Source organism: Canis lupus, chromosome X, assembly GCF_011100685.1.
Source record: "Canis lupus familiaris isolate Mischka breed German Shepherd chromosome X, alternate assembly UU_Cfam_GSD_1.0, whole genome shotgun sequence".
In the NCBI taxonomy this organism is placed as follows: domain Eukaryota; kingdom Metazoa; phylum Chordata; class Mammalia; order Carnivora; family Canidae; genus Canis; species Canis lupus.
In genome coordinates this window covers 81,136,101-81,159,820 of record NC_049260.1, presented here as the reverse complement: position 1 = coordinate 81,159,820, position 23,720 = coordinate 81,136,101, and the positions used below count along the sequence as shown (strand labels likewise).

Genomic DNA, 23,720 nt, shown 5'->3' with positions numbered 1-23,720 from the left:
AATCTGATGTGTACCCTTATACACTTCTCTCTATATAGTATGTATACACACACACACACACAGCCAACAGATAGTTCCTCTTCCCTTTATTTTCTTTACAAAACTGAAGTATTACTTTATATACAAAGGAATCAGATCATAGAATTGCCTCGAGTGTTTTAAAAATACAGATTCCTGGGCCCCACCTTAGGCTAATTAGTTTAGTGAGTTCTATAATTGGAATAGTTTGATAAATGCTGCTCTCTATATTATTCTACAACTTGCTTTTATCTCTGAACAATATAACAATACAGTACAACATGGTTATCCTTTTGGGTTAATGCCTGTACATCAAAGTCACTATCTTTCCTTACATCTACTGATGTCCTTTTGTCTACTGATGTAAGGAAAGATAAACAGATTTGATTACAAAAAGAATTCAAATTATTTGTTTTGCAAAAGACAGTGTAGGCAAATTTAAATGATAAAAGACAGATTATGAAAAAAGATCTGCAGTACCTATAGCTAAGGGTTGATACATTCCTGATATACAAAGAGGTCTTACGAATCAAGAATTTTTTAAAAAAAGGGCACTACTGTGGTAGGAAGCAGACTCTGAGATGATGTGAGTAAGCAGGATGTTAATTAAGAAGTAATCTTTGGATCAACAGGTATGGAAGGGAGAGGAAGGAAGCAAGAGTGGGCAGGGGAGAAGTAGAGTTGTGATGCAGGCCCAAAGACAGTCTCAGCCCTGCAGTTATCCCTCATCACTTTCATTCAAGGCCATCGTGAGTCAGGCTGTAGTGTGGTTAGCACTCACTTTCAGCTGATACCTATGGACCGTGGCAATCCATCCATGCACTGAGCTCAGGCTTTTTCCTCCAATGTCATCTGATCATAAGGGACGGTGCCATATATCATAGTATGAGCACAGGAAGAGAGAGCCGTGAAATAGTGGTGGATAGCATGGAGGTCTTGCCCCCCCCCCCCCATAGCTACTCCAGTCCTTCGGGCCTACTTGTGCTGGATTTATCACTTCCTTACGAGGCCTGTTAGGCCTGATTGATCCTAGGATGTGGTGGGTTTAACAGAACCCAGCTCATGATAAGCAGTTGTGGCCACATGCTCACTTGGTGTCCCATGACCAGCTTATTCCAATTCTACCAGTACCCAGTAGCCTGCTGGCAGTTGTTTGCCAAAGGCATATAATTATCTAAAGATGTCACAGTGCTGTTCTGAAATTCCAGGGATCTGCATTATGTTTACCCCATGGGATTTGCCATGAACTCCACCTAGCATCTTTCCCCATCATCATTACCTTTAATACTATAGGGTACTCTGGTCATATGGCCCAAGAAGCAGAGTTGCTTGCACTATAGTTAGAGACCTGTTGCAGAGCTCTTCCCACATTGAATTCCACTCAAAGCTGTCAGTCTTCACATTATCTAATATATGAGTCAGAGCAGTATTCCCAAGTGCACTGTCTCTATAACCAGAAGACGCCTACCAGATGTTGTGCTGTCCTTCCTTGTGGTGAGAGGTTCAAGGTGCAATCATTGTCCTTTACTTCGGATAGGATTACTTATTATGCCCATAATCAATGGACATCTAAGAAATTTATTGATATGCCAAGCCCCTCAAACTTTATAGGGTTTATCTCCTATGTTGTGAGTGATTGTCTATCACCAAGGCTGCCAATATGCAAGATACTTTTTGCTCATCCAGGCTGATTAGCATAATTTCTTTTATATAATCAATGTGATGTTTTATAGGTATTCAGATCTCTTTAGACTGTATTAAGACAGAGGGCAAGTGAGTTAACATGGACCTATAACAAAATTACAAATGTAATATCGTTGTTTGTTCCATATGAATTTGAACTTTTTCAGATCCTCTTTTCTGAATAGTATAGAAAAGAAGACATTCACCAAATTAATGGCAATATACCATTTACATGAGGCTGTGTTTACATGCTCTAGCAAATATATCACATTTAGAATGGCAGAAGTTATGATGCTACTTGGTTGAGTTTAGAATAGTCTGTCATCTTCTGAGATCTGTCCATTTTTTCCCAGGGGTTAGATTACTGAGTTAAATATAGATATGACAGAGCCTAACAACCCCATGTGCTTAGACTTTACAAATGATACTAATTTCTGGGGTGCCTAGGTGGCTCAGTTGATTAAGCATCTGCCTTTGGCTTGGGTCATGATCTCAGGATTCTGGGACTGAGCCGCACATCGGGCTCTTTGCTAAGCAAGGAGACTGCTTAAGGATACTCTCTCTCCCCCTCCCTCTGCCTCACTCCCCCTGCTTGTTCATGTATGCTCTCTCTCTGTCTCAAATAAATAAATAAAATGTTAAAAAGAGCAAATGAGGGATCCCTGGGTGGCGCAGCAGTTTAGCGCCTGCCTTTGGCCCAGGGCGCGATCCTGGAGACCCGGGATCGAATCCCACGTCGGGCTTCCAGTGCATGGAGCCTACTTCTCCCTCTGCCTGTGTCTCTGCCTCTCTCTCTCTCTCTGTGACTATCATAAATAAATAAAATAAAATAAATAAATAAATAAATAAGTCCAACAGAAAATTAAAAAAAAAAGAGCAAATGATACTAATTTCCATAATTATATATATTCCAAGGGAGTATTATTTTTCCCAATTTTTCATTATGGAAGAATTTTAAACTCACAAAAAATTGGAAGTACTATACAGTTAATACTCATGTAGACATCAACCAGATTCTACATTTTACAGTTTATTATATTTTATTCATCTCCTATTCATCTATTCTTTTCATCCATCTGCCAAGCCATCTAATTTTTTATATGCATTTCAAAGTAAGTTGTGGACATCAGAACACTTTCCTGGAAAAAAAGTTAGCGTGTATCTCAATGTTTGCATATAGTTCTTATTTTAAGTAGAATTTTCATATAAAGAAATGCAGAAATCCTAAGTGCACCATTTGATGACTTTTGGCAAATGCACATAACCCATGTATCATACCATTTAAGTATCTACCACCCCCAAAACATACATACATTTGGGACCAGCCCCAGCTGGGGGAGCTGGCAAGCTGCTCGGCGAGTTCTGTGCCCATAAGTTAGATGTTCTTCCCTCTGAACCCAGCATACCAGGGGAGTGCATCTCCTTGACTCACAGCTGAAGATTGGCACTGTGGCCAGCTAGCATCAAGAGCACCCCTGGGGGGAGTCAGCTTTGGGTGAGCTAACAGCACACTCCTGCCTCATCTGGGGTGCATCCCCAGCCCCACCAGAGGTGCCCCCATCCCATCCCCCCAGGTGGCTACAGCTTCCCTCTCCTTCCCCCTGAAATGCTTTGGGATGCTTGCCAGGTAGGAGCCAAGAGGCGGCTGACCCACATCCATCAGGTTGGGAAAACAGAAATCACCCAGCACACGTGCTCTCTGCTGACCAAGATGCCAGCCCTAGGGTGGGTCCAGTCCACTCAGGCTCCTGGTAAGACCCCAGGAAGAGAAAGAAGGAGAGAGCCAACAAAGCCCAAAAGGGAGAGTGGCTTTCTGTAGGGAGGCCTTATGCCTGGCATGGGCTGGAGGGAAGCAGTCTTGTCCCACTAGCTGGGGAAAGGGACCAAGCTGCATGAAGCCCGGTGGGGTCCAGGGGAGGCCTGAGGGCAATGGGAGGGAGGCAGGGGTTCATTTCAAACTCTGTTCCTGTCACCTTTCTCACACTGGCAGGTACGCAGGGAGAGTGCTGACTCCTCTCTCTGTGAGCCTTTTATGGAACCACACTCTGGCTGGCAAGGGAAGTCCTTTGGTAATCATCTCTGGCCCTTAGACCTGAGCCCCTGGCCCTGACCGGGCCTCTGGGATTCTCCCGCAGAGCTCCCTCTGGTCCCTGGTCTCTCCTGTCTGGGCCCTCAGCCAGCCCTGCTGTGGCCCAGCCCCCTCCTTCCCTGGTGAGGGCTCCACAGCTTAATTATGCTCCAGTGCTGCATTTTCCTTCTCCCCTTGCTATAAAACTGCCTGACTAATTCAGCTCTCTAGCCTTGATCTGCCACTTGGGGAGTATCTCTCCCACTCTCTGCCCTTTATTTATTTATTTTCTGAAATCTGTTTGCCTTCCCTGAGTCTTCACAACTGGAACTGGAATCAGAGCTGTAAAACACACCATGCCAGTGACTGTAATGAAATTAAATCTCCGTTCAAAATGCTTGTTCATATTGTATTCCAAAAGTTCTGTTTTGTGTACCGAAGCTTTTACCAGTAGCAGCAAGCCATTGGAGAAATAAGTACTAAATGTAAATCAAGTTAGACCAGCCACAGGTCCCATTCGAAATGATTGGTCAGAAAAGAGAAATCCAAAGAGTAAAGTGGAAAGGGAATCCCTTCTAACTAAGAAACAGGGCTTCATATATTCTCCCCACCAATATGGTTTTGCCTTCCTTTTTATCTTCTGTGTAGTAAGGAAGAAGTAGCCAGAGAATGGGAAGGTTGGGAAAGCAGTTTAAGTTAGACTAGTTTGCAAAGTCTAGGCCAATGAATCTCAAACTTTAATGAAAATCACCTGTAATAGGCTGGGGTGGGCCTGAGAATTTGCATCTCAAACATGTTCCCTGGTGGTATGGCTACTGTTAGTCTGGGGACCACACTTTGAGAACTACTGCTTTAGGGGCTATGCTGAGTAGGCTTGAAGGTCAGAAGTCTCTGGTTCTGAGAGGATTTGTACAGAGGCAGGGAATGTGCCATATGACCTGGAAGAGTTTCTAAGTCAATGCACCAGGCCTTGGGCAGAGCTCAGCACAAGCTATTCCTGGAACACCTACCAGGAAGATGTGGCTGAAGAGCATAAGTTATACCTGGGACATCCTGCCTAAGGCTCTGTCTCTTCTGAAGTCATCTAACTCCTGCTGTCATGCCTTTCTCTTTCCGGGTGGTATAGGAAACTGAGGCACCAATGGACCCCAGAACATTTGGCCTGTTTTGAGCCCTGTGCTAGAGAGCAGAGGTGGCTCTCAAACTGAGCAGGGGTCTGGGTAATCTGGGGCAGGGGATGCTTGGTAAAATCCAGATTGCTGGCCAAGATCCCCAGAGCTTCTGATCAGTAGGTCTGGCAGGGCGGTGGCTGAGAATGTGTGTTTCCAACAAGTTCCCAGGTGACATTAACTACCACCTCTTTGCCAAGGGAATAAAGAGGATTCTATGTTCTTGTGACTGAGGCAGAGATGCCTTGGCCACTGAGAGAGACACAGATGAAGGGGCATCCCAAACAGATTGGAGATTGATTCTACACCAGGTTAAAAATTCTGAGTGACTTGGTTTTTCTTAAGAATTCGAGAGAAAAGTACCACATTATGTACAACATTTCTTTATTCTAAACATATTTGAAACGAATTACTGGATAATATTGTTCAGGTTCAGCTATTTCAACAAAGGGAAGAGGGAAGAGAACTAACATTTATGAGTTATGTTAGGCTTTGCACTAAGCCCTTTATCTATGTCACCTCACTTGCTTCTTGCGACAACCATACAAAAAGACATCGATAAAAAGAAGACATTCCCATTTTTTTCAGATGAGGCAACTGAGCCTCATCTGAAGACCTTGAGTGACCTGCCCAAGGTCACATAGCTAAAAGAGTTGGGCCCAGGTCGCAGCTCTGACTGCATAACCCTTTCAGTGGCTCTGCTCATGAAAGCATAAACAACACATCCTTACTGAAGGAGCAGAAGAAATGAGGGAAGAGTGTTTTCTGGGAAAACACAGTAGAAACAAAAATTTCCCCATGGAGAGTAAATAACGGGGAAGGAGACTGAGGGGATAGGTTGGGGTTAGATCGTGGAGGATCAGGAAAGTTACCAAGGAATTTGTACTTTGCCACAGTCAATGACGAGTCCTTGTAAAAATTTAACAAGGGGTGGGATGTTAAACTGGGTGTAGCTTAAGGGAACGGGAGGTGGTGGTAAGAGTTGAGGGGGTGGGTTGGTGGAATCAGAGAGCCCTGGAGCTGGAAGGGACCCTCAGCACCAATCTGACAGAAGGGAAGACTGAGACCCAGAAAGGGGAGGTGACACACCGAAGGGATGCTGTAGGGCACTGCCCAGCTCCACTTCTACCCTTTAGTGCTGAAGCCCCCATTTCCCCCGCTGGAGGGAGTATTGGTGGTTTTCCGTGCACAGCTGAGCCCCTTGCCAGCGGTGGCCCTTGGCTAAAGAGACCAACCATGCCCAAAGTCACGCACCCGCCCCAGGTGACTGGTCAGTGTAGGAGTATGAAGCACCAGCCCCTTTACCACAATTTAGGACAACTCTGAGGGGCCATGCTGGATCCAGAGCTCCTGTGGGGTGGGCTGAGGCATTTGTTATGGCTGCATTGCAGTTCAGCTTCCTCCTCTGTTCAGTCCTGCTTTCTTCATTCCCTGTAGGTGTTGACCATGAGAGGGTTCCCCAAGAGACCTCCTGCCCACAAGGCTCTGTCTCATGTTCTACCTCCCTAGGAATGTGGCCTGTGATGCACATCCGAGGTCATAGGCCAATTCAGTGGAGTCAGGATGGGAACCTGTGCTTTCTGACTCTCGACCCTTTTACCCCATCCTGCAGCCCTCCCACACTGAATCCTCTTGGGCTCCCTCTCTAGCACATCCATCCAGGGACGTGGGACAAGTGACCTAGAGACTGAGTCAAAAGATGCTAGGAAGAGCCCCTCCACCCCTCAGGAGCACCCTGCATGGTAACAAGTACATGTTGTGTCATACAATTCGAGCCACCTGTTCTAGGTGAATCAGCCAGGAGGAAATGCAACGTGCTTTTCTGGTTCTTCCAGGGCTCCTTCATTTGCCTGAACCAATGGCCAGGGGAACTCAGCCTGGACTGGGCAGAAATAGAAAAGATCAAAGTAGATGGCTCAGGGCTTTAGACCCAAGGCACTGGATCAGGGTGAGGCTGGCCTTGAGGTCTAAAGCTCCATCCCAAGAGACAGCCAAGGACAGGCTGGGGGTTGTCAAAGGGCCCCACCACACCCTGCTCAAGCATTTCTCTGCTCTTCATCTTGAAGCAAGACCCGGGGTTTTACAACCACCACCCATGCTCTGCCCACAGACAGGATCTGTTCAATGGAGTGCTCCCTTAAAATGTGCCAGCTGCTGCTGCAGCCCTGTTCGGGGGTGAAGTATGCGGAACCTTGTGCTACAGCCTTTTTACTACCCTGTGGAGCCACGGCGATGGTATTTGTATAGATTCATTTGCTGCTTTTGTTTATTGCTGTGCAGTAGCAGCCAGGCCTGGAGGAGGCCAAATCCTAAATTTCCAGCAGCTCCATTGGCCCCTCAGGATCGTCCCTCTGTCTTGGGGAGCGGAGGAGGGGCTGAGGGGCAGCCTCTGGCCCCAGCTGCCAATCGAGAGGCTACAATCTTGGGAGGACACAAAGGTTTTGTTTAAACACCAAATCCAAGTAGTAAACACACTAGTACTTAGTACAACCCAAAGCAAACAAGAGACACATGGACCGCACACCTTAGAAAAAAGCGGTAAATGGGTACTTTTAGAAGCTCCAAGCCTTGAGTCAAATAAAAGTGAGGGCCACATGGGGCTTTTTAAATGTTTCTGCTGTGCTGAGAGGAAGAAATGGCAGTGGGTCACTCTGGAAGGAAAATTATGAATGCCCGCTCCAAATACATGAGAGTTCTGATTAGAACATCGCCCAAGTGGACACTATCCTTGCCCATGCATTCTTCCCCCAGGGATGCTATCTTCTATTTCCATAACTGCACTTGAGACTCTCTGCTTCTCTGCTGACCTCTGCCACTCAGTATGGCAATTGCACCCACCTGACATGTGATGGCCACATTCAGCCAAGGCTCTCCGTTGTGTCAGAGCTCTACAGTCTGCTACGGTGAGCTAGATCCGCAGCAGACACTCCCACTGTCAGGCCTGACTTGCTGCAGAGTCACCACTGACTTCCTTAGGGATGCTGGTACCCCTCTCACCAACTCATTCCTTGTCTTTGGTAAACGGTGTATCCTGTGGCTTTCTGGTTAGTTTTCTAGTCTTGCTTAGTAGATCCATGCTAGTATGCCCAGCTCTGAATCTTCTGGTCCCTTCTTCCACTATTGCCACAGCACTGATGGCATGTCAACCTCACTGGCATGGATCATCACTTTTTCTGTACTTCTAAGGAGCTACCTCAGTAGTGAGTTTGTATCATTTCTTGGGGTCCTTGCCAGGGTGTATTCCAGAAGACTGTTGATGAACTCACTTTTATCCAACATTATAGTCTAGCTCCCTTGACCAAAGCACTCACAGGATCCAATTCCATGTGAACTCTGCCAGCTCCTGTTCCTCCAGGCTGGCTAGATTTTGCAGCTTCCTGGGGACAGAGTCACTTTTCTCCCTTAGCAGGCCTCGCATGTTCAGGCTCTGCCTTAACCCTTGTTATAGGCCCAGTGGCCAGGAGGGAAAGTGAATGCACACATTGTCTTGTGGAGGAGTCATTCTGCATCATCTCCAAGTGAGAGGGGGAAGAAATGATCAGTAGGGAAGTCAAATCAGGTCTGTAGAGGAATCTGGGGATTCGAGATTTTGGTGGCATCAATCTAGATAACTGCAAGCCATGTGTCAGGGTCCTATTCTTTCCCAGGAAGCATTCTGATTTGGGCATTAGCAAACCTGTCTCGGTTGGGAGTTAAATCATCTTTGGAGCTCAATAACCACGGCATTCTATTCACCTTGGAGCTCCTATCTCCCCCCATATTTCTCAAATACCAGATTGTATGTTCCCTTCTACCAATATACCATTCCATTCACCACCTGGTAAAGATCTTAACAATAATAGGACTGCCACCTTGTGGCAGGGGGCTATCTATGGTGTGGTCTCAAATGCCAACTGGGCAGTGAGTGACCTAGCTCCCAAATCCCATCTGAGCACCGATTTCTTGGATAAGTCTCAGGTTCAAGTGTCATAATTTGGGTTCCCCAGGAAACAGACTCCAAAACAGAATGTGGCATACAGGATACTTACTAAGAGGGGTCTTTTGGAAAAAAGAAAGAAAGAAAAAGAGGTGTCTTTTGGACTAGCATCTGTGAAAGGAAGCTGGTGATGGCATAGGGGAAGTGGAGCTGCATTGCAGGCCCAACAGCAGCCCCAGCCAGCCCCACAAAGATATCTGGATTTAGAATGACCCCTCAGAATTGTCCCAAGTCAGGCTGAGATGGTAAAGTCTTTTTTTTTTTTTTTTTTTTATGATACTCATACAGAGAGAGAGAGAGGCAGAAACATAGGCAGAGGGAGAAGCAGGCCCCATGCACCGGGAGCCCGACGTGGGATTCGATCCCGGGTCTCCAGGATCGTGCCCTGGGCCAAAGGCAGGCGCTAAACCGCTGCGCCACCCAGGGATCCCGGTAAAGCCTTTTATACTACTTCTTTGATCAGACAATGTGGGTTGCCTCAGAAGACTTTGTGACCTTTGAGTGAGGCAACTTTCTGTACCTGGGCAATCCCTGAAGGGGCTAGTCATCTTGCCAATAGTGCTCTCAGCAGCTCAGCCAAAAAGGCCTTTATTGAAATGGGAGACAGGCTGGTACATCCCAGATTCTACTGCAGGCACCAGCACTTCACCATGAAATTGTCACTGAAAAGTAAAGAATTGAGCATTTATCCTGTCCTATCTATACAAATTATATTTCAGAGTAACCAAACAGCTGTGGTCGATGAGGGGAAGTTCTACATAGAAGGCTCCAGTTCATACATTTAAAAAAATTATGGGATGAGAATGTTTTGCAACTCCAATAAAATTTTTTTTCAGCCAACAAATATCGATTGATGAGACCATAAAGTAAAAGGCTGAGGGAGAATTCTAGGGTGGAATATACAGGCTGCCTCCACCTGAACCCACTGATCAATCTGAATATCATTAAGTGTTGGATCCCATGTACTTCCTGATGCGATGCAGCTGAAGTCTATAGCACCATCTATGAGCATTCCTGCTTTCAAAATACCTTTGTACCAGACTCTAATGAAGGCTTCAGAGCCAACTGATGATTTATAGTTAAGTTACACTTATTCCTCTAACAAGAGGAGCAAGCTAAGTGACAATATGAAGAAGCAAACAGACAAATGAGAATGTAAGGGCATTCAACAGTACAAGTAACTTCATTTCTTCAACAACTTAAGAGCATGAAGTAAAAGCGTGGAGATTGTTTTAAATTAAAGTAGGTTCAGGGCAAATACCAAGTGCAATGTGTGCATCTTGTTTGGATCTAGGTTTAAACAAAGCAAGTGTAAAAGAAAGGCAAATTTTTGAGATAATTGAGGAAATCGGAATATGAAGTGGTACTAGAGGACATTAAGAGTTGTTATGAATTATGGTTAGGGTGAAAGTGGCATTGTGGTTAAGTTTTTAAGAAAAGGGTCCATGTTTTCAGAGGACACTGACGTATATAGGGTAAAATGATATGATGTTTGAGACTTGCTCTAAATTGCTTACAGAAATTAAAAACAAAAGAAAAAAGAATATATAAACAGGTATGGCAAAGTCTTGATAATTTTTGAATCTGAGTAATAACTATATGGGGATTCGTTATATCATTCTCCGTACTTTTGTGTATTTAAAAAAATATTTTTTTAGGATACCAGGAAAAGGACAAATGCAAAGAACTCAATGGAAGGAAAAATGATGCTCAAAGGATATAAACAGGCACTTATAGAGAAGTAGATTCAAATGACAACAAACATTTCAGCTTCACTGGTAGATGGGGAAATGCAAATTAAAACAATAAGGAGATACTATCTTTTATTCAAAAGATGGGCAAGAAGTCCAAGGAGCAGGACCAGATATCTAGCACTATGAGCATGGCAGAATAGCTGACTTGCTGGGAGGGCAAATTGCTCCCATCTTACAATAGTTATTAAGAGTAAACCATGTACATGCTATTAGACAGCAACATTCTGTATAAATTATAGTACCAGGAATTAATGATCTATACACGAGAATGTCTGAGGCAGCACTTTTTGTGTTGTGAAAAAAAAAAAAGTCGTAAACAACTTGAGTTATCCTAGAAGGATGGTCAAATAAATTATGGTTTATCCATACCACGGAATGTTATTTTTTTAATTAAAAATCTTTTTTTCTGGGGCACCTGGGCAGCTCAGTCGGTGAGCCTTTGGCTCAGGTCATGATCCCAGGATCTTGGGATCAGTCCCCATGCTGAGCAGGGTGCCTGCTTCTCTTTCTCTCTCTGTCAAATAAATAAAATCTTCTTTAAAAATTGTTTTTTTCTATAATCAGTGTATATGTGATAGTACAAAAATTAGAAAATGCAAATAAAAAAATAAACACATTTATAGTTCCAGACCTGGAGATATCTTGGAATACGTCATTTCAAGTGTTTTTCATTGTGTGTGTATATGCATGCATATGTATTACGTATGTGTGAATATGTGTGTATATATATGCTTATTTTCCAATAAAAAAAAGATATAACGTTACAGACCATGTTGGGTCTTCTGGTTTCTTTAATACCTTCGTGAATATTTTCCACATCAATAAATATTCATCTACAACTATGGCCTTCAAGATCTGCATAGCATTCCATTCCATGGGTCCTCTGTAACTCAACCAATCTTGTATTTGGGGCATGTACGTGCATTCCAAAGTTTTCTTTTATAATCAGCCTCCCTGCGCGCTTGCAATGCTTCCCCCACGCTTGCAAAGCTTTGAAGATGAGTTGCCAGTTGCCTTCCAGAAAGTTCTGGGTGCTCCTGGAGGCACTGGAGCCAGCATAGTCAGAATGCTTTCCCATCATGCGAGCCTGCTATCTTCCCAGATAGCAAAACTGTAGTCTTTCGAACTTGTAAGACTTGTCTTATCCTGCCCGTTAGTCATGCAGCCTAACTGGGACTCCGTTCCAGAAATCCCTACAACTTCTTCCTCCTCTTGCCTCATTCCCCCCCCCCCCCCCCGCGCTTTCCCGCTCAGCGGCCTGGCCTATGGCAAACGCCAAGAATTAATTAGGGGCGGGGATCAAGGAGCGGCTGTCAGGAGGTCGCCATATTTCTGTACGGCCCTGAGGCCGCCCGGGCAGGCAGTCCGCGGGTCGGGAGAGGTGCTGACAGGGCGGGGCCGCCGCTCGGCACTGCCGGCCTCACCCCTCCCGCCCGGGACAGGTGGCTGGAGCGTGCCCCGCCCCCGCCAGCTGCGGGGGGAGCAAGGAGGGCCAGCCAGCCCCGGACGGCTGCCGCCAGCTGCGAGGGAGAGTGAGCGAGGGCCAGTCCGGGACGGCCGGGCGAGGAGTCCGGCGGCAGCAAACGAGTATCGTGGCGGCCAAAAAAATGCTTCTGTACCGAGGGGCCCCCGCAGGCCCTGGCGCGCCGGGCAGCGGGCTGGCCCGGCCGAGCGGCGGCCCACAGGCCTTCGGGATCCGCCTGAGCACGGTAGGTCGGGGGCCCGAGGGGGCGGACGCGCGCGCGGGCCCCGGGGCTGCGGGGGGCGAGCGGGGAGGGCCCGGCGGGCCGAGGCCTCACGCGGGACGGGACCTTCTCTCGCCCCCAGATGAGCCCCCGCTACCTACAGAGCAACTCCAGCAGCCACACGCGACCCTTCAGTGCCATCGCGGAGCTGCTAGGTGAGTGGCGAGGGCGGGCTTGGCCGCGATCGCCCGAGGCAGTGGTGCCAACGTGGTGCCGCAGACGCGAGAGGAAAGCGCGGAGCGGTGCGGGGCGGAGCGGGGCGGGGCGGGGCTGGGGTGGGTGGCGTTGGGACCGTCCTGGCCCCGCAGGCGGAGGAGGGGGCGGCTCTCTGGCCCCGGGGGAACGAGGTCTCGCGGATAAAGCGGAGGAAACAAGGTGTGTCCGGAGAGTTAGGACGCCCGTGCGCTTTTTCTCTCTGGATCGTGATGTTCCGGGCACTTTAGGATAGCTTAGTTAATAATCAAAAGGAGATGCATAAAAATATCGGGCCCCGGGGCAGCTGGGCTCCGCAGGGACTGGCGACCGACGGAGGGCGCCAAGCTAGCAGAGGGGCATTGTGGAGGAGCCGGTAGGGTCCTAGAGAAAAGTCTGGAAGACGGAGTCCTTTAACTTTTGGGACCAGAAATTCTGGGAATGATGAGACATCTTTTAAGAGATGACACGAGTGCATTTGGCTCCCTGCGACTGTGGAGGGCTGGGTCCGTGGTCCACGAGCGCCCCCACACCGCTGGAATGAACACTGAGCACTTAACCTCTCGCTCCACCGGGGTTTGCTTTTAAAGCGTTTTCAGTTGATCCCTTGAAGCCAAGTACACCAGCTTTTGCAGTAGTGTGCTAAATACTGTGTGGAAAGCAAAGAAGAAAGGCATTCCTGGACAAAATGCCTCAAACAGCGCATTTGTAAATGTTTTGGAAATGGAGGGAAGGGAGAGCCGGTATTGGGACAAGGTAGCACAGAATAAAATCTTGAAAGTGGTTTCCAGGCTCGCCAGAGGAGCCCCACCCCTACTGAAGCAATTGCTGTGGCCCCACAGGGCCGAGCTGTTTTGAGCTAGAAGTCAGCAGGCAGCAGGAGGGTTAAGAGAACTCTTTGGGAAAAAAAAAAAAAAGAGCTCTTTGGAAGGATTATTAGTTGGACCATAACAAGAATGCTTACATTATGTATGACTGTTCTTTTGAAGGTGCAAGGGGAAAAAGAAAAACACTGACATTGATGCATTTTGAATCCTAGAGAACAAGAACTGGATCTTTAAGGGTTTGCACCATGCTTGGAGAGAAATTCTGCTCTGTGGAATGAGATCTCAGTGCCTGTAGCTTATAAGAAAGGAAAAAGAGGGAAAAGTAACAATTTACTTAGGGGGGAAATGGGAGACAGAGGTGTGTTCTTCCCGGACAGCTTCACTATGTAAAACTGGGTGTACCTACCCCGAACTGTGTACTGAACTTTACAGGTGATCCAAAGAGTGTGTGTTCTGTATGCAATTTAGAATATGCTAGATTATTTTTGGCCCAAGCATTAAACAAAAAGAACCTAAGCCTGGCCTAAGATGTCTCCTCTGAGAGCATGTGTGTATTAGATACACAGACACGTGTCCCTGTGCACATGCATGTGGAATGCAGTTTTTGACACCAAATCACAGCTATTTGTGGTAACATTAACAATCAGAGAGAAAAAGGAGAGCAAAGTGTTACTGGTAATCCAAAGCTTTCATTTTAGGTTTGTTCTCAATATTTTTCTCCTCCATTCATGCATTAATTTTCTAGTGACTCCTTCATTCAGTGAATATTTATGGAGCATTCGCCATGGGCAAGGCCACTATGGCAGGAAAAAAATGAATACAAGATAGTCTCACTTTTTTAGTAGGGGGAGAAGGTATATAAGGTTTATGCTTTGAGTAACAGTTAAATAGAAAGTGACATATCAGCAAAGATCTACATTTCGAGTGCTGTGGGAATTCAGAGGAAGGAGGGATGACTTCCAGCTTACCAGGAAGAGGAGGGTTAGGAAAGGCTTTGTAGAGGAGCTGACATTTGAGCTGAGATTTGAAGGATTGGGACATGTGGATTTGGGTGTGGGGAGGGGAGGGCATTCCAGGCAAAAGAAGCAACTGCATGAACAAAGGCACAAAGAATACGGAGTCATTGAGTTTCTTTAGAGCGTGGAGTTTACAAATTGTCACAACTGTAGATCCTTAGAGAGTTTCTAAAGGGCTGTCACAAGTACATTTTTAACTGTACCCCTTGAGATATTATTATATGGCATGATTATCATTAATATTATTATTGTCATTATCATCATTATTATTCTCATGCTGCAGATCAAGATACAGAGGGTCAAAGAAGTGAACTGACTTGTCCAAAGTTGCATGTCTAGTAAGTGGCAGGTCAAGAACTCAAGTGCAGGTCTTTTTACTCCAAGTACCAAGTAGGTAATGAGGTCAGAAAGGCGGCCTGGGACCAGGGTGGGACCAGGAGACCCAGGTATTTGGCTTTTTAGCCTGAAGTTTTCTGAACAGGGGAAAGTCCTGATCAGAACTGTGCTTCAGGAAAGTTAATCTTGCAGCAGTGTGTAAAAGATGGATTGGAGGAGAGCCATGGCTTCGAAAGACTGACTAGGAGGTTACGGTGATAATCCAGATGAGATGGAATAAACTGTAAACTAAGAAAGTGACAATGGGACTAGAAAAAGCTAGATGTGAGAGAGTTTAGGGATACATAGGGTAAGAGAGAGTGAGAGATAAAAAATAATTTTTGAATCAAACTTGTGGTCATTTGAATGCTGGCTCTGTGTGTCTATGTGTGTGTGTATATTTGTATATGTATCTGTATATTTATATATATGGAACAGAGGATGAATAGGCTTGTGTTGGAAGGATGGTGACCTTAATTTTAAACAAGAATGCTTTTAGATACATGTAGGATGTCTGTATGGCAGCAGTTTGGCCCTGGCAGCCTTGCAGGAATCCACATAGGGCCCTCCTGGAATAGAAGAGGATGGGAGGCTTGCAAAGGGCTACCTCAGAGAGGCCATCACAGGACAGTTTCTCACTGCCTCCCAGATTCTGATGAGCTATGAGGCTTCATTCAGTTGGAATGCTTTTATTTATTTATTTATTTATTTATTTATTTATTTATTTATTGACCAGAAGTCGGGTGGACCAGGTTAACAGGAGAAGATAGATTCCCTAGGATCATGTTTCTCATGTTCTTGCCTAAGGGGGGCAAGGGGAGGCAGAGATAGGGTCCTCCTGCTCCGGGGAGCATGGGCCAAGTTAGGAGAGAGAGGACTTCTTGGGATCCGGGAGCACATGAGGTTGTATGGGCCAGGTTAGGGGGATAAAGACATCCCAGGCTCTGGTAGTGTAGCTCTTGCCTAAGTAGGGGGCAGTGGCAGGGAGCAGGGGTTCTCTCTTGCTGTCCTGCCTGTTTATAGGCAGTGCCGGCTGGGATAGCATGTGCTACAGGTTGGTAAATTTTTGGAAGGTTCAGCAGCAAGAGATCGGATTGAAACCAGCCACCAGATTGGTGCCTTATTATTATAAGTTCATTTGTTGAGGCCAAGGGAAAAGCTACTTCAGATGGAAGATAAGTGTAAAGCTGGGCTTACTGCCGCCTGCTGCTGTCTTGTCCTAAGCTGCTAGGGCCACCCCTGGCTGCTGCTGGGCCCCTCCACCCTGGACCCCAGCAGCCTCTAACCAAGGAGATAAAATGTCTAGCTTCCCTGGGAAGCTACGTTGTAACCCCTGAAGTGCCTGTGTTAAAATGCTCTGGTATGTTTCCATATTAAAAAAAAAAAGCATCTAATAACGTTTGGGCAGAATCTGCAGTAAACAGGAAAGGAAGAAAAGTGATTTTGTGAGAAGTACACGCAGACCCATTGAATGTGTGGTCACATAAACTTGGAATTGGAATTGATAGGTGTTACGTGTTTGATTTGTGAATGTTCATGAAGTGTTAGAAAAACTTTCTCCTGTGTCCAAAGCCTTCAAAATAGAAACGATGCCCTGTCGGTTGACAAGGTAAAGGTATCCGTCTCAATGGCCCTGGCTTTCTGCCAGCAAGAGTGACTGATAAGTCCTAAAACAATTCTGGGTCTGCTTGCCAAGTGGTTTCTTGAAACAGTGTAGGTAGCTTCCCAGTGCTGGATCCTTCTGTCAATTCAAAAAAAAAAAAAAAAAAAAACAAACAAAAAAAACCTGCTGCCTCTCACACAAAGTAAAACACTGTATTTCTGATAAAACCTCTATTGCATGTCAAACCTACAATTCCTGATGAAAGTTGGCCCACTTGTTTTACCACATGACCCAAGGCTTTGGCCCCACCTAGCCCTTAAAGATAGACTATTATCAGACCTCTTACCTCCCTTCTGGGACTATTGGTGATGGTTTACTGCTGTCATGACTTTTTTGGGGTGACAGTTTGTGAGGGGTTTAGCAGTGAACACAGGCAGCATCTTTATGGCCCTTGAAATCACTCTGTGTCTTGTTTTATTTGGTGAACGTTATGCACATCTAGGTGGTGGTAACTGAACTTAATTATAAAAATTGATATTCTGAATATGAGTAATATTTCTCTTGCTTGTAAGGGATGTTCCCAGTGGAGAAATGGCACAATTTCAACAGTGGTAGTGGGACAAGTATACAGCCAGGAGCCCACCTGGCTCTCTCAGCCCAGCCATGTGGCGATGCCAGGGAAAAGGGAAGGCGGGTGGGGGAAGCCTAGGTGGCTCAGCAGTTTAGCGCCTGCCTTCAGCCCAAGCATGATCCTGGGATCCCGGGATCAAGTCCCATGTCGGGCTCCCTGCATGGAGCCTGCTTCTCCCTCTGCCTGTGTCTCTGCCTCACTCTGTGTGTCTCTCATGAATGAATAAATAAAATCTTTTTTTTTAAAAAAAAAAAAGGGAAAGGGGGTGAAAGGGAAGGTCTCAGTCTTGGTGAAAGAGCTAGTAGGGACAGGAGTGCTTGGGGAACCCATTTGATAGATCATATAAACTGCCCTCCCACTCAGGCCAGTGAGTCTTTTTTTTTTTAATTTTATTTATTTATTTGAGATAGAGTGAGAGTGAGAGAGCAGGAGCAGGGGAGCAGAGGGAGAGGGAGAAGCAGCGGCCTCACTGAGCAGGGAGCCCTATGCGGGGCTCAACCCCAGAACCCTGGGATCATGACCTGAGCCAAAGGCAGATGCTCAACCCACTGAGCCACTCAGGTGCCTCGGGGCCAGCGAGTCCTAATGAAACTTTTACAGTCCATGTGTCAATGAGTGACAGTTGAACTGTAGTTTCTGGCATAAAAGATGTGGCTTCTAGACATTGGCACCCCTTAGGGTTGTAGACTTTGCACATATGTTAGAATGTGGTTATATTGGTGCCTTTGGAATCGTAAATGATGAGCCCATTTTGAAGACCTAACTCAGGAGGAATCTAAAGCTTGACCTACAATTTTTTTTCTGCTTTAATTCTGTGTTCTCTATTTGATGAGAGTGGGACAGCTTCACCTTTAATACTTTTACAAAGTACTGAAGCAGAATCCCTCCTTCTCTCTAAGCATTCTTGTTAGCATTCACTGGAATCTGGGCGGGCATTAAATGTTTCCATTTGAACTTCTACCTCTTTCAGGGCCTCTTAGGCCATAAACAGGGACAGTGATAATATCTGTGTTCTTTAACAGAGGAGGTGATGTAAAAAAGTAGAAAACAAAATGTTCACAGATGCACTGTAACATGTATAGTATGCATCAATTTGTACTGAAATTGCAAATTCAGCTGTTCCCCATAGCCACCCTTTAACTGTATGTGCTCCTGAGCAGTGAAGCACCTGAAAGGTAAGAAAGAGGAATAAGATAAAAATGGAGCAGGGCTCCCTGGGTGGCACAGAGGTTTAGCGCCTGCCTTTGGCCCAGGGCGCGATCCTGGAGACCCGGGATCGAATCCCACGTCGGGCTCCCGGTGCATGGAGCCTGCTTCTGCCTATCATAAATAAATTAAAAAAAAAAAAAAGATAAAAATGGAGCAAAATGCTTTGTGTACAGGAGTTATTTTTCCTACAGATCCCGAAATGTGAAGGGCGAAAGGCACATTGCAGTTCAGTCATTATATGAAATCTAGAAAGCAGCTTCACAATCCCACCTGTCATCATATCTATTGTTCCCATAACCTAGTAAGTGCACACCCTGCCCACCTTTGGGGACATCCACCTAGGGGGAATAAAGGCGAGTTTCTTTGTCTTGGGGCACTGAACTAGAGATTTTACTGAAATACTAGAAAAAGGGATCTAATATTACAGATTTCTACCTTTTGCAGATAATGCTGTAGATCCAGATGTATCTGCCAGGACAGTCTTTATAGATGTTGAAGAGATCAAGAATAAATCTTGTTTGACCTTTACTGATGATGGATGTGGGATGACACCTCATAAACTACACCGAATGCTCAGGTAAAAATGCCTTCATTCTTTCTTGTTTCGAGTTCATGAACTCTATTTAAGGCTTCATAATTTTCTTTAATATTTCGCTTTCCCTTTATTCACTCAGCAAATAATTTATTGAGCATGTATTATGTGCCAGGGCACTGGTTATGAAGTAGACACTATTCTTGCCCTCATAGAACTTACAGTTTAGCTGGCAATTCAGACAATGAGGCAGTAATCATAATTTAAAAATGACAAGTATGCTAGAAAAGGATAGGATGCAATGGGGTAGGCCAGGAGGAGAACCATATCTGATCCAGGAAGTCAACAGAGCCTCTTAGATGAGGTGATATTTAAACTGAGATCTGGGGGCACCTGGCTCAGTGGTTGAGCATCTGCTTTTAGCTCTCATGATCCTGGGGTTCTGGGATTGAGTCCCACATCAGGCTCCCCACAGGAAGCCTGCTTCTCCCTCTGCCTGTGTCTTTGCCTCTCTCTCTGTATGTATCTCTCATAAATAAATAAGCAAAATCTTTATAAATAAATAAAGCAATCTGAGAGTGAGTAGTAGAATTTAACAGGGTAAAGGATCAGGGAGCAAGGAATAAGAGTTCAGGCAGAGAATAGCAAGCTTAAGGACCTGAAGGCCTTGACTGGTCTGAGACCTCCTCCAAATGATATTAGCCTTAACTCATTCTTAGATCAGAAGTATTGCAGTTGGGATGATCTTTGGATTAAATGCATGAATGTGCTTGGGTATAACCAAGCCCCAGGAAAGATGAATAGAAGACATTCATACACATCATCTTGGAAAGTGTTGCAGTAGAATTGCAAAATTAGGGCGTTCTCTCTTCTACCTGCTGAAGTTGGTGGCTGAGATTTCTGTCACCACTCTCAGTTCATTTAATCACTTGAAAATGTTTGTAGTTGAGAATATAAGTTTCTACTTGATTATCTTCGTTTATTACTCAGTAAAAGACAAGTGTTTCCTCAACTCCTTCCTTCTATCCTCCCTTTTTAAGCATGGGTCGTAGTTCTCTTGGAAGGCATTCTAATTCTGTAACCCCGTTTATAGGGTAATCCCTTTGATCCAGCAAAGCAAAGAAATGAAATTTGGGCATTAACCAAGTAAAATGTCAGGTTTTACCACTCAGCAGCCTGTGTACTTGGTGTCTCAGACCCGCATAATCAGAAGAATATTCGAGGAAAGCTTCTAGAAGTAAGATAAAGATGTGGCCAGTATGTTGGTAAAGGCATAGAGTTGGCCCTATCTTTTAATTTATAGCATTACATTTAGCTCCTCAAGCTAATATTAAAAAAATACAATTTTAGATGGAATGGAACCAAAGCATTGATACCTCTAATTACATATGTATTCATTTTTTCCCTATTTTTTAATAGTTCCTTTCCACCACACTTTATCCCAGCAACATGGGTGCCAGATAGTGGGCCCAGTAAATCTGAGTGCCTTCCGTTTTGTGGGCAGAACTACCTCTATGAAAGCTGGAGCTTATAGTTATAAGGCAAGAGAAAAGAGGAGGGTGGTTTCAAAGTAATCAAAATTTTTGTTCCAGATTCATTCAACAAATTTTTACTGAGCCCCTATGTGAAAGTCACTGGAGATAAAGTGGTGAACCAGATAGACAGGATCCTCACCCTCAAGGGGCTGATGGTTTAGTGAGAAGTATAGCAAAGAATTGACCAGTAATACAACTAAATAGGTTATCTCACCTAGTGGTAAGTGCTATGAAGGAAGACTACAGTTTCAACGAGAATATATAATGGAAGGCTCTAACCTAACCTAGTCTAGAGAATCAAAACAGGCTACCCTGAAGATGTGGCATTTGAGCTGAAGGATAAAGGGGTAAGTATCATGCATTCATAATTTTGTTCCCTCCCCAAGGAACAAAATAGCAAAACAGGCAGAAACTTACTTGTCATACCATTTTTTGGCGTTACCATACCAAGTATTTTTCCCACTAATTTGAGCTGGGCCATTGTTCTTCATACTGAAAAATTAATTTTAGACCATTTTTTACTGAGTCCTGGATTAATGTATATGTACCAGATACTATTTGTGATCATATCTTAAAACTAACTTTAATGAGCTAGGAGGTCCCATTTATTTAAAAGTTCATTTAGTCTAATCCTAACTCCTAGCCATGGATTCCACTTACCACAATTTCGTTATAAATAATTGGACTTTAGAGGTAGCTTTGAAAATTAAGTATGTTCATTTGGTTTTGGTTAGGGACATATTACTTTTATATAATAGTAAAGTAATTACCTCTAATGGTGCAGAATGGTTAAGCCCACTGATACTCTTATTTCACCGATAACATTTGTAATAATCCTACCCATAGTTTCCAACTCTTCATGGTACTCTTCCTTTTTCTGAGCTAATAAAATAGTTCTATAGCTGCAGCAAGTTTCTCCCATAAATACAGAATCCCAATGAAAATAAAATTAAGAAGGAAAAGCCTATTATTAAATTCCTTTCAAGTCCACAGTGAATTCTCTTTAGCTTCTGGGGATAGTGGTGAGCCAGCTAGTCTATATGTTCAGTTACCTTTCTCCACAAGGTAGGAAAGCTCTTTCAAAGGTAAGGGATTAAAAAGAGGCACAGATCTGTGGATTAAAATATTTGCCACCTCTGCTCAGAAGTGCATTTCCTAGTAGGTCTGTTCTTCTAAATCAACAGCCAGAGAATAACTGTGTTTAGCAGTGTTCCATTGCTTTATATTCTGTATCATTTATCTAGGAAACAGCACTGCCTGCCCTCATATGGCCACAGATTTGCTGAGGTTTGTTTCATTGATCAGAGTCCCAATTTAAGCTGATCTCTTTAGATTCTAGAATCTTGACATTCTAAGGAACTCGGGAGCAAGCTGCTGACTCCCTGGATTCCACTCAAAAAGCTGACATCCAAGCCCTTCCCCCCTGCCGGCATGTAAACACTACCATTGGTGTCTCTTACACGAAAGGATAGAACAGGACTTAGGGAAGCCACCGTCTAAGCCAAGAGATATTCGGAAAATTAGGGAGCTATACCAACTACATAAACACATAAACTACATAAAATGCATCTCCACAATTCTCTTCTTGGTTGTGAGGGCTTCTACACTCGGTAGTTATTTGATCAGTATGTGGCATCCATTCCACAATTTTCAGTTAAGCAGAATACCTAACATGGGAACATAAATGGCATAAAAGAAACATAAATGGGTTAAGTGGAACATAACAACAACAACAACAAAATCCAGAGCTTCTGGCTCCTCTCTTCTAACTTCTCTTATCCTTTTCACTTCTGATTTCTGGCCCCGTGCTATTACTTAATCTCCTCAAGCTCATATAGTCATTTGGTCTCTTCCAAACTAAGTAACACAATGAGGGTTTATACTTACAAAGGAAAAAAGGAATGTTAAGTGGCAGAAGAGGCAGGAAAAGCTGGGAAATTGAGGGGATTTAATATATTCTCCCTGTATTCACCACTTTCCCTTAAACTACTTCAGTGAAGCTTTCATGGCACTAGAGATAATTTAAGTCGAAATAAGCACATAAATCTATTCCATGTGACAGGTAAGATGACTATCTCTGAAGAGCCCTGAGTTTTTGGTAATAACATTCAATCTGAAGTAGAGGTACAGGATAGTGCAGGACAGTTCTCAGAATGACTTCTAGAGTTAGTTCAAAATTAAGCTCTGAATACTACTTTATAGTTTAAAAGAGTATTGTATAGACAGTATATAATTTTAAAAAATATTTTATTTATTTATTCATGAGAAACAGAGAGAAGCAGAGACATAGGCAGAGGGAGAAGCAGACTCCCTGCAGGGAACCCGATGTGGGGCTCGGTCTCAGGACCCTGGGATCATGACTTGAGCCAAAGGCAGAAGCTCAACCACTGAGCCACCCAGGTGCCCCTAGACAGTATATAATGTAATCCTCCTAACAACTCCTAGAATCTTTTCTAGGCACTTGTTACACAAGAGGATTAGGAATGCCTGGATTTTACCAGCTTCTAGAAGTTCATTTCCTGGATTACTGAGGCCCATAGACAGCAGAAACTCAGTGATCTTTTGGTATTTTCAAAGGAACTTCTGCCCTAGAAACTACCTTTTACTGTGAGTGGAATTATCCATAGGATAATCAAAGCTCCTAGGAAGGATCTAGAAGGACACGATGGCATTATTGTGTAACATGTTTTGAAATAGAAAAGTAAAAGGTGGTCCCTCTTTCATAGGGCGTAAGCACAAGCCACAGCCTTCAGGAAGTAGAAACTAGGCACCTCAACCCTGCTCAGAAGAGTAAGAACCAAGGCCAAACCACTCAGCCATGGCAGATAGAGTGTCTACTTAATTGGTATTGGAGAAGCATCTAATCTGTAATAGATGAAATCCCTCCTTAGACTGTAAACCATGAAAGAAAGAATCAAGTCTTCTTTTTTTTTTTTTTTTACTAACCATCATGTCTCCAGTGCTTTAGCACAATGCATAGTACATAATAGGGACTCAGTCAATATTTATTGAATGAATGTTACCGTACAACATTATGCACTTTGTCTGGAGAGAAGCAGTCCTTAAAATTTTATTTGTGGCAAGAGAAGACCTATGAAGGAGCCAATCATCATTCTGGATTTTGTATCTTCCACTTTTCTGCTTCTGTTATTCTGTTGTGTGTTGGAATGGGGAGCCTAGGAAAAGGGAAAGTATCTGGCTGCAGAGATTGTCGAGGTGACCCAATGAAAGCCCCCTGATCAAACAAGAGAGACCTCAGACCGCAGCTGCTTGCTGGTATTCAGTGGCAGAATTAATTACCTATTTTTATTCTCTGACCACATTCCAACAAACTGTCTCAGCAGATGGAGCAGAGGTTAAGAATTGAAAGGGTTATCCTTTGGGTGG

The 23,720-nt window shown here is 44.5% G+C and overlaps 1 protein-coding gene across 2 annotated transcripts in view; it reads left to right on the top strand.

The window, feature by feature from the left end:
• The first annotated feature begins 12,013 nt into the window (after positions 1–12,013).
• The window catches only part of MORC4 (MORC family CW-type zinc finger 4), a 53,174-nt gene continuing 41,467 nt past the window's right edge, over positions 12,014–23,720 (top strand). For both annotated transcript variants that reach the window (XM_038587999.1, XM_038587998.1), the window contains exons 1-3: positions 12,014–12,377; positions 12,496–12,568; positions 18,711–18,843. In XM_038587999.1, the coding sequence (XP_038443927.1) occupies positions 12,276–12,377; positions 12,496–12,568; positions 18,711–18,843 (308 nt within the window). In that variant the 5' untranslated portion in view covers positions 12,014–12,275. The remainder of the gene's footprint in view (positions 12,378–12,495; positions 12,569–18,710; positions 18,844–23,720) is intronic.